General features: G+C 32.1%; 2 protein-coding genes across 2 annotated transcripts; one reads left to right on the forward strand and one right to left on the reverse strand.

The window, feature by feature from the left end:
* Positions 1-230: 230 nt before the first annotated feature.
* On the forward strand, positions 231-7,811 carry LOC107482528 (uncharacterized; the record flags this gene model as incomplete). The annotated part of the gene is given in 13 exon segments (XM_016103086.3): positions 231-325; positions 1,114-1,317; positions 1,667-1,764; positions 1,885-2,078; positions 2,224-2,402; positions 2,953-3,297; positions 3,389-3,453; positions 4,468-4,516; positions 4,622-4,778; positions 5,611-5,695; positions 5,782-5,851; positions 6,586-6,726; positions 7,051-7,811. Coding segments are annotated over 13 exon segments (1,988 nt in total), but the record flags the coding sequence as incomplete, so codon positions are not given.
* A 2,895-nt stretch (positions 7,812-10,706) lies between these two features.
* On the reverse strand, positions 10,707-11,141 carry LOC107488075 (glycine-rich protein 23). Its single transcript, XM_016108799.1, has one exon. The coding sequence runs from the start codon at positions 11,139-11,141 to the stop codon at positions 10,707-10,709; it is 435 nt and encodes a 144-aa protein (XP_015964285.1).
* Positions 11,142-11,654: the final 513 nt, after the last annotated feature.

An 11,654-nucleotide genomic window follows, 5' to 3' on the forward strand; every position in this document is an offset into this window, starting at 1 on the left:
AATGCTTTTTTTGTTCGTCGTTTTGATTTTTGTTACCCGTTTTCACCTTCGTACATGGCTCATTGCGCGAAAACAGATTTGTCTTATCCTTTTTGTTTTTTTGTTTTCCTTCTTCTTTTCCTTTTGTTGGAAATTCGGTTTTTTGTTTTGGATTTTTGTTTTTTTCTTTTTTTATTTATATTACGTTGATTTTGGGAATGAGCATTGACTCCACTTTCTAGTCGGTGAAGATTCTGCTGATAAACAATCGGGGAACGATTTGAGGAGGCTGCAGCAGCAGCAGCAGGAGGGACAAGAATCTGTTCATAACGAGAACGATTCCAAGGTAAAATGGTTCTGAAATGAGCTTAATTATTCATTTATTCTGCAATTTTTTAAGAAAATAAATTTGAAGCTTTGAACTTTGATGGAGAGTTTAATTGTTATTTTATGAAATTTGGGTGATTCTGTTGGAGGGAAATACAAAAAGAAGCTGAATTTAGTTTGAGTGCCTGAAAATTTAAATTTTAAATTCTTGCATATTGGGGATGAAATGTGGTACGAACAGATTCAATTCTGGGTTTGTTTTTATTCTTTGAGTTTTTATTTATTATTTTGTTTTTCATTGAAGCTCAATCAAGGGAATGGAAGTTGAGAATGAGGGTTTAGGGTTTGGATTGACTTATTTTAGAGGTAGCTCTTGGTTGTGAACTTGCCCTTAAGTGCGAGAAATGAGTTCATCCAAACACAGATGAAGTAGTTTATTGTTTTGATTTTGATTTTGCCCTGAAATTTTATTCTTTTTTGTTTTGAGCTTTAAATATGTTGAAGCTAATCATTTTGGTAAAACTAATTGTGTCCTGTTTATTTATTTGCTCACCATCTTTAGCTTCTTTGTACACTAAACATGAAAATTTTTCACTTCCCAGTTTTGTCTGATATTAGTTGCAACAGAGATTTTCGTAATCTTTTGATTCACTTGATTTCAATATTCTAACATGGAAAAGTGAAAGTACAGTTTACTTATTTGTGTGTATGATGTCTAAACAGTATACATACTTCTTAGGTGACATTTTTCTTGTAATGAGTGGTAGTTTGTAGTTACATAATTGACTTATGTAATGTAATGGGCAGCTTCGCAGCGAATTGAAGAATATAAAGTGGAGACCTCCACATATAGGGATAAAGCAGGATTGGCAAGATAAAATTAACAACCTTCGAAAGGCGAGGAAAGAAGTCGAAGATACAGACAAAGTAGGAGATACAAACATGGCTTGTGTTCCATTTTATGATGAAAATCTGTACATCCTAAATATGAAACAATATCAGGAAGCCAAGGTAAGAAGATCTGGGCATTTCATTCAGGGTTTTGATCTTCTGGTAGTTTCAGAAGTGCCTGAAATTTCAAATTTCTAAACCTGGCAATTGCCCTAGCATATTAGGAAAATTTGATAACTTATGCTGCCTATGAACAGTAGTGCCTGATAAACTGTGTCGCTGTCCATGACTCATTAGATCAGAATAATATTCCGATTTTTTTTCAATGGCATATGTGGTATGCTTGTGATGCGTTGATGATTCATGCTTGTTGAGAATGAACAAAATATAGATTTTTTTTTTTTAAATTTCTGATATGATTATGTAAATGGGTTACTTTAGTGATGCATGATTGAAACCTTTAATTTAGGCTTCTGAAGCAATTCCAACAGTTGAAGGCTTAACTGTTACAGCAAAGGAACCCATTCCTCCATCATCTGTCCTGAAGCAATTGGCTATAGCAGTTGAGTAAGTCATCCTCGCTTTTTTCTTGCCAATTCATGAATTGATAATTTTAAACTCTTTCAAAGTGGATAACAAGATGTTGTTATCTATTAGCCTTTTAAATTTTTTTGGCCTTTTTACTAGGGCCGGAAGGAAAACGAACTCAATGAAAGATTTTCTAGCTTCATCAACAAGTTCTTCACCTGGCAGAGAGAAGGCAGGCTTAAGTTTCTCTGCTGTTAAGGCTTTAGTGATGCGTGAAAAGGAAGACAAACTTACCTCTGAGTTTAGCAGCGATGAGAAAGTTGTGCATTTGATTAAGTCTCTGTTTGATCCAGGTATATAAATTTTAGGTGGCTTGCTGATAATAAAACTGCATCAACCTTTTTGTGTCTGTAAAACATTTTAAGTACTTCACTGCGTCAATCTTGATTATCTTCCACTTGAATCACTTCGATTGTAATATCTGTAAGATATATGCAGAGGGAGGGCTCCTTAGCAGGAAAATCAACATGAATCCCGAGGAAACTGCTATAACATCTTTACTAAGAGATATTCATGGTGCTCCTCCTGAAAGCCTAGTTGTTAAGTTGGCAGAAGTTATTGGAAACTTTAAGACCCTCCGAAAAATGGCTCTTTTTTGGTGCAGAGTTGTTGCTGAAGTATGTTTAACTCAATTATTTGTAGTTCTAATGGTCATGTAATCATTTATAACTTGCCCAGAAGTATGTTTAACTCAATTATTTCTAGTTTGATGGTGTTTTAAAACAATGATGGAATGAATTATAATCAGTTTTTCGTTTTCTTCCAAGATGATATTATTATGAACAGGTAACTGAATATATAATGATGTAATGCCATGTTGAGAAAGAAGCTATAGTGTTTAGATCTTTCTTTCTATTTTTTTTCCCTTTCCACTTTTAAAAACTATTTTCAAATGTTTGTTTGTTTTGTTCCCTGTTTGGGTGGGATCCGTGGTATGTTCTTTTCCTTGTTTACTGCAAATTGCATGCATGCTATATATTGGAAACTAGGATATTTTTAAACCTCTTAAATTTTACTGTACTTGTCCATGAAAAAGAAAGAAAGAAATCCTGTACAAACTCCTGTTTTAACATTTTAACTTGAACTGAAATGGTAAACATAAATGCTACTCTTCTATTTTCTTTATTACCAGCTGATAAAGAAGTTTATTATTCTTTCATTATGCAGCTGAAGAAACATTGGTCTGAAGAAAAATATTTACCCGGAGTTCCTCTAGATGACATTCCAGATTTAAACTCATGTCTTCTATATCAGCAATTTCAAGTAATCAATTGTTGCATCTCTCGGAAAATGCGCCATATTATTGCCACCGAATCCCTGGAGTCTATGATGAAAGAGGCCAATTCAAATATTGGAAGATCTGACAAATATACCGACAGAGCTCCCACAAAGCCTTTATTATATGCTAAATTAAGTACTGGGGAGCTTGTTCTTCGACTTGGTGCTCATTGCCCATCTGGAGATCTGACAATGCTAGAAACTGGCGAGCCTGTGTACTCTCCTATCACCCAGGTTTGATATATCTTCCTTTTTTTCCTGCCCCACTTGTAAATTGCTGTTTAGACATGCTCCAGTGCTTGATGTTTCTGTCCATTTCTTGCAGGAAGGACCCTTGCTTACAGAAGATCTGATCAAAGAAACTGAGGAGTTTGTGCTGCGGACAGGGAGGTCTGTACAGTAACTGCATGCAGTTATTTTAAACGAAAATGATTTATCTTCCTAAACATCCCTATAATTACTGAATGAAGAAAGAATTGGTTGCCTTCTTAAGATACTAAGACTGATTGCATTTACTTTTTACTTCATTTAGTATTAAGAGGATATTTAGGGTATTTTTAGGATTTTTTATAATCACTTTTAAATTCTCAATTTCTTTGCCATTTTCCTCACTTATCTGTGTTTCTTGTAAGCATATTTTTGTCACCAAGTCAAAGGTTTTTGAAGTTCTAACTAAAATATCAAGTCCATCTTACTTCAGGGGCTTTTTAAATGCTTTTCACTTTTCAGGCATGTTTATTAATGCCTTTGCAATATTTTTATAACTTGTTTACCTATATTTTAATATGTACTCCTTGAAGCAAAGCCTAGAAATTAGTCACCGTCTATTTGGTAAAATTTCTATCTGTATTGGAGGCAGCAGTTGATTGGGATTGACATTGTCTTATCCTCTTTTGTACTTTCTTTTTGTTTCCTAAAAAATTTCTTATTTTGAGCCATATGACTTGTAAGAATAGTTTTTCAGCGTTGTTTTCATCATGTCATGATTCCCCGACAATGTGTAATTAAAATAAGACATGGCTCAACATGAATTGAATCTATGCTTAAGTGTGGATCTTGTAGGTCCTACAGGATCCTTTCTGTTAAATTCCGCTTCTGCTCATTGGCAAAGTTAACTGAGTGGTGATAAATACATGTTTGAGCCATGACTTCATGCTTTGGTTTGGAATGTTTTAAAAGTCAATGATATGAATGGAAAATCCATTAGGGCATGAATTAGGAAACCATTTTCTTAGCAGTAAGTTCTTACTAGTTTAGAAAGTAGTTGTATAAATATACTGAAAATAGCATTCCATTTGTAGTATCCATATCTTCAATTTGCTGCATATTTGCATCTATGATGTAATGAACTATAATTAATATCAAGTCACATTTCTTGATAAATTTCTTACCTTTTATGGTCAGTGTTGGTGCTGGTTGCTCTCAACTTCTCTCTGATATGCAAGCTTTCAAGGTCAGGCTCTCCCTCAAAGATCACTTTTCTTACTAGTATTCATGCTGCTAACTATTTGGAATTAATGCTGTATTCGAGTTAATTGTGTTTGTTCTCATGCTTTAGGCTGCAAATCCTGGTTGTATTCTGGAAGATTTTGTAAGATGGCACTCTCCACCTGATTGGACAGAAAGTGAGGCAAGTGTCGAGGATAGTGATTTTTTTGAGGGCTGCGAGTCGTTGTCTTCTAGAGGACAGCTAAGTCGGCGAATGCAGAAAGAAGGTGAACTGACTTTCCTTCACATCATTGTTATTATGCTTGATTTCTATCTTAACAGACCATCAGCACATGATAAAACGTTTTTCTTAAAGCCACCAAATTAAAAAATAAAATAAAATAAAATTCAGTGCATGTCTTTCATCATTTGTGTGCAAACTTTAACTATTGCTTATAAATATTACCAAAAAGTTATGTGTTTATTATCTTTGATTGCCGTAGAGGTTGTCTTTTGCTGGGGTGTGTAACAAACATGCATGGAATCCACACTTTATATGATGTAGAAAGTATTTGATTCAATTGTGGTAATAAAATGCCCATTTGTGTTGCTAAACCTTGGTGAAAGACAACATAGAAAAATATATCATGTCTCTTTTAGAAGGAATGCTATAAAACGAACCATATTATTATAACTTCTTGCAAGATGGAACTGAGGATTTCCAAACACAACTGAAATGTGCTTGGGTATTGAGTTTATACATACTCCGATCCCTGCCTCAGTGGACAACAGTTTCCTGGTTCACAATTCCCGCTTCTTATCAAACAACTCTAGGGCTATTCATTCTTTCTTATTTTATCTGGTTTGCGTTGTTTGTCATCAAAGTTTCGATATTCCCAACACCATGTCTAACTTTTAGAAGATTTTCAATAGTATTTGCCCGAAAAATGTTTAAATTGCTTTATTGTTTATTATTTCCATGTTTTTGTTGTTTACTATTTTTCACCATTATTTAAAAGATTTATATGGGTTGTGACAGTTTTGGTCAGGAATGTTGATGCACTATTTTCCGATCATATTTGCTTGTTTCTTCTGAATTTCATTGAATGTTGATGGCAGGAAATTTGTGGCGTGAATTGTGGGAAACATCTAAGCCAGTACCAGCCATTAAACAGGCACCTCTCTTTGATGAGGATTTGGCAGTGTAAGTCTGAAGGAATACTTTCCTGTGAACTTAAATTTTCTCCTTATAGCCATCTCACTTGAATGGTATTTTACATCCATTTTTAGGGAGGGCATACTCGATATATATGAGGACATGCCGCCTTTTGAGCTTTTTGGACAACTGTTTGTTTCATTAGTAAGTTCTTTCTCTCTTTTCTCATTTCAGATAAGTTCCTTTTGTTATGTAAAAGTTGTAACAAAATTATTATCTTTCATCATTCCTATAATCAATCTTTTCATAGAACTACAGGTGTGCTCAGTCTCATATTTGGACATAACTTGCTGTTATATGTTTTGAAATTTATTCAGACCTGTGATTGTTTTATTTTTATTTATTTTGTTTATACCCATAGCTATAATTAGTATCAGTTACTTGGGGAAAATATTTGAAAGTTATAATGGTAAGAAAGGAAGTATTTTCTTTAATCTTTTCCCACATGGAGGTATCCTTGCTATTGCGAATGAGTTATATTTTCTTTAATCAAGGAAAAGTGAATCAGACATTCAATATAAACATTTTTGCTGATTAAAATTCAACGAAAAAATGTTACCAAACAGATTTGGATAATTTTGGTCATTCAAGTTCTGAAATTAAGAGTAAACCGTTTTTTAAAAAGTATATTATCATTCTTCTTAACTTGTATTATTTTAAATTTTATAATATAGGATAATTATTATATAAGTGAAAAGATTAATTGTGAAAATATCTCTAGGTATGGTTTGGCCATTATGTATAATTGTTTCGGGAAAAGTTTATCCGGCAATTTTTCAGATAGTTGCAATAATAGCTGGTAGTTAAAAATTCTGTAGATCAACCTTTGTACCATGTTCATGCCTTTCTAATTATAGCCTTTGTTTTTAATTATACAGTTTGGTTTAGGGCTTGCAATAGCAGAAACTATGCTGACTGATAACAGTGACTTTTCAAAGATGTTCAATGACTGCAAGGATTATGTGGTTAGCACTTGTCAAAGCAACAGATGGAGTGAGAAACTTGATGAACTTGTTCAGGTGGGTACTAGAAGTGCATAAAGTGACTAATTTGCAACGTTCGATCCATCTAAAATTTCTTGAGTTTTCTATTAAATATTCTTGCCTTTATGAAATGTGCAAAATGTAATCAGCAGAGTGAACCCCAAAACTTCTTTTTAAAAGGGTAGTCATGAGCTGAAAATGATCACTTTAGAACTTGTTTAGCTTAGGTTTTAGGTTTAAGGTTTATTGCATGATATAAGTGTATAGTTTACTGTTTACATCTGTGTGAACATGGCAATGAAAAATCTTTTCTCTATGATATCCGGTACTGATGATTTTAATGATTACATCTTTATGTAGGTCTATGAAACAGTGGAGATGATGTTAGTGAATCCAGAGGAAGCACTAAAGATGACAAAACAGACAGATGATTCAGTTCTGAGCACTGGTGAACTTAAGAGCCGGTTTAAGAAGCTTAGCCATATCTTTGGTGGGAAAGATAAACCAAAAGATCAGGTAAACACTGATGAAAAGCCGATTCGACAAGCTTTTTCGAATTTCTTCGACAGCAAGTCATCTTTATTTTCAAAGAAGCCCCCAAAACCAGCAAGCCTATCACCTTCCCAGAAATCTTCCTCTCTGGAAAGTGATTGGACATTGGTTTAGTCAAAGTTCAGTTCACCAGGTTTAGGATCAGCAAATCACTTCCTTTTAGTTTTTTCTTCCCCTCCCTCCTAGTCAGTTAACTGTAAATTCTTCTTTGTTCTCTTGCATATATTTAGTGAATAGAAAATTTTAAGGTATGTTTGGTTTGCATTTTTTTTTTTTTTAGTATTTTTTGTTTTCTGAATTTTGTGAAAGGAAAATAAAAAATAGTGAAAAAATAGAACTCTATTTTCTGTTTTTTTTTATATATTTTCTTTACAATTTCTGAAAACAGAAAATACTAAAAATAAAATTAGAAAATAAAAATGCAAACCTATGTACCTTTAATGTCTTCTGGCATACCCAAATTGGGTTTGTTTATATTTGTGCGGTGGTAATGGGTTGTATAAGGATATGATTGGTCCAAAAAGGAAAAAGAAAGAGATTAGTGTACATGGTTCTTCTTTCTCCCATAATTGTCATCACTTTTGAATTTCCGTAATGTTATTATAGAATGACAAGATTATCCTTTTGGTAAAATTTTTCAAGATTCTCTTCCCTTCCTTGTTTTGGACTACTAACCAAATACTATATATTGTGATTTTCTTCTACAGAAATATAAAGGATTTCGATGATGTATATTTTAACTATGTTTGGATGTACACACTTAAAATTATATTTTTGTAAAATTAAATTTTGACCTTTCCAAAATATTATGTGAACTCTTTCTCTTTTGGGAAAATTGAACATTTAAACTGCTGGAAAATAGAAATCATATTCTCTTGGTCATTGTTGTGAAATATTTTTTTTTCCTTCTTAAATTTCTCTAAAGCACCTATAAGTCTGTAACATATCTCATCTCATCATGCATAGCAAGAATTAACATATCTCATCTGTGCACCCAAAAAAAAAAACAAAAAAAAAATATCATCTTTTGGACCTCTGTCCTGAGCTTCAGTTCCTCTGTAAGAACTGAATGTCGTCTCCATCGTCACAACCGCCAACCTCCATCAAAGATCATAACCATCTAGAGTCAAAGAACGAGAGCTCTTGGAGGATTTCACCACCGCTGGAGACCAGTCACCGCCATAGCACCACGCTCCACCATCACAAGCCATCGCCGGCCATCAATCTTCGTCTTTTGCTTGATTTGTGGAAGATTAAATAAGAACTGCCTTCTATGATTAATTAAATCCATCAAATTCCTAGATCAAACTATTACAAAATAGTATGATTAAAATGCACAAAGAATACGTTCCTATTTGAGAATGATAAGAAATTAGGTTAGGATACTTAAAAATTGTTAGAAATTAATTAGTAATTAATTTAAATTCAAGGATCTTCATTAATTTCTCTTTGGATTGCTCTATAATTTTTCTGTTCGATATTTTATATATTTAAAAATAATATTCTAAAAGAAACCTATTGTTGCATAGTTAAAGATATTATTTCTCAAATTAAACTACTCAATCACAGTGTATTATGTCAGCCAAAAATATACGTATAGTAAGAAAGACTCATATGAAATTCACATGAAGTGCGTGAATATTGGAAACCAAGAGACTTTATAAAATTGACATTTTTTTTTGGACAAAATTGAATGATAACATTATTTTTTCCTATGCTATTTGATTATTATATATCGTACTTAATATATACGTTCATTCCATATTAGGAAAAAGAAAAAAGAAAAAACAAATGTCACTTAACACCAGAACATCGTTCTAACTAACAATCATACGATATTATATGAGCAAAGAAAATTGAACCGGTCTTTTGATGCCAAAATATTTATAACAATATTTTTAATCTACTTTGCATAGAGATTTTGTTTGTAGATTTCACGGTACAAAATATGGTTAAAATTCTAGTGTTTATACTTTTCCGACACTAAAATCATAGGTTTATATATTGTAACTATTTTAGTTCAAAACACATCTACGTAAATTTATTATAAAAAAATTCTAGCTAAAAGGCTAATATCTTTTAGCAAAGAATTTATCAGTAGATATACAATAGAGTCTATGGTAATTATTATTATGGTGCAACGTTGACTATAGAATTTTGGCAACATTATTTAAAAATGTCAATAACATTTGAAAAACAATAAAAAAATCAACTTAAACAGTTTAAAATTATCTTATTTAATATTTATTAATTGTCGTTAGAATCAGCAATTTTAGATATAATAAACATAAAATTATAAATATTATATGTATGAAATTATAGATGTAATGTTATGTAAAATAATTTTAAATATTGTTTCTTTAACATTACAGTATAATTTTATTTAGATGTCTTAGGTATAATAAATAACTCATAATTAATAAATAGAGAGCATGCAATGTTATATATGAGATTCATATATTTATAATTTTATTTTACTATTAGTCCTTTTTTCAATTTGTCATTGTAAAATATTTCATAAAAATTTACACAGCATTTCAAATTATTTACTTTACTAATTAAGTAACAAACTAAGATATTAACACCTGTGATTTTGGAGAACTAAGAGATAACACAATCATAGTACGTTGTTTTCCTCTAACTTCACTCACCTAGTCACCTCACATTTCAAATTAAGAAATCCAATAACCTAAAGTTTACTTCTAACAGCTTCAAGTTAAACTAATAAAGATATGGAATTCACATTACATATTTGATTTCCTCTCTTACTTTATAATTTTGTTAGTTTAACTTGTTATTAATACATGAGAGATGAGACACACACAAGACAAAAGAAACTTATATCTATATTTATTATTGCGAGGAAAAAAAAAAAAGCAAAACCATTATTTACATAATAATAACAATACAGTAGTGTTAGAAGAAGGCTAATGGATTTAATTATTTTTTCCCATTAATTAGCGGGCATTAATATTTTTGTACACAAATTAAAAAAAAATTCCAAATACAATAAAGTATTGAAAGTCTAATGCGACCAAATATTGGTTAGAATTTATTAAGAGGAAAATGTTTGATACCAAAAAATTTAACCAAAATATTAATTAGTATTTATTAATTACTGTAATAATTAATAAATATTAAATAAGATAAGTTCTAACACTATTTTTTTTTGTTTCACTAACATTATTACGACCGTGTTAATAACATATTTTATTGTGAAGAAGGGACTCATTTGTTGCAAGAATATTTTATTTCACTTTGACAAGTACTTTGGACTTACAAATTAAAGAAAACAGATTTGGAAAAAGAATGCTTGAAAGCTAACAAAGTTGTGAACATGATGCATGGGTACGATGATGTTACATGTTATTGACTCAAAGCTTATAAAAATAATGTATGGTTTACATAATTAAATGTTTCATCTTTCATTCTTTGAATGGAAACATGCATGGACTCAAAAGTTTTCATGGAAATCCACCACCAGCACCACCACCAGCTCCACCACCAAACCCTCCACCAGCTCCGGCTCCGCCACCGAGGCCACCCCCGCCACCTCCTCCAAATCCTCCACCACCGCCGCCAACACCTCCTCCACCACCACCACCGAACCCTCCACCACCGCCGCCACCAAGGCCTCCTCCAGCTCCAGCTCCACCACCAGCACCTGCACCCCCTCCAAAGCCACCTCCTGCGCCACCGCCTAAACCTCCTCCTCCACCGGCTCCAAAACCACCTCCACCTCCTCCTCCAAGACCACCACCAAACCCTGGACGATGGAAGACGAAGTTCTTCTCATCACCAAACGAATTCTTCTCGTTCCCAAGCTCCCTTGTTGCACCAATGGTGCAAACAAGGGCACCAAGAAGCACAAGAAGAAGAACCCTAGAAGTAGAAGCCATTAGTAAAACAAGAAGAAAATTGGTGAGCATTGTGAGAAGACATAGTAGGGTTTATATAGGAACTCAATTGAACTTAGTTGACTTAGTGGAAAAACATTGAATAATTAGTTAATATGATATTTATTTTGATTTCTTAATTAAAAGTCTCATATTTGAATTTTGTAAATAAAAACTAGATTAAATATTTAAATCAGCCTAAAAAAAATTCTAAATAGAACACTTTGATTCCTAACAAATTTTTATTCATAAATTCTGAAAAATAATTCTCATCAGGTAAATAGACCTTGTCAATAAAATTTTTAATATTCATCACATTTGACAAATAAATTTCTTTAAGAAAATTATTTTAAAAAATATCACTATAAAAAAATTAGTCTTTTTTAAAATGATGAAGGAACCTATTTATTTAATAGAAGTAATTCTTAAAAATTTATAAAGAATAAAAATTGATTAAAAATTAAAATATTTAATTTTAAATAAAAAAATATTACTTGCCTTTTAAATTTTCAGCAG

This window comes from Arachis duranensis, chromosome 1, assembly GCF_000817695.3.
Source record: "Arachis duranensis cultivar V14167 chromosome 1, aradu.V14167.gnm2.J7QH, whole genome shotgun sequence".
NCBI classification, from domain to species: Eukaryota; Viridiplantae; Streptophyta; class Magnoliopsida; order Fabales; family Fabaceae; genus Arachis; species Arachis duranensis.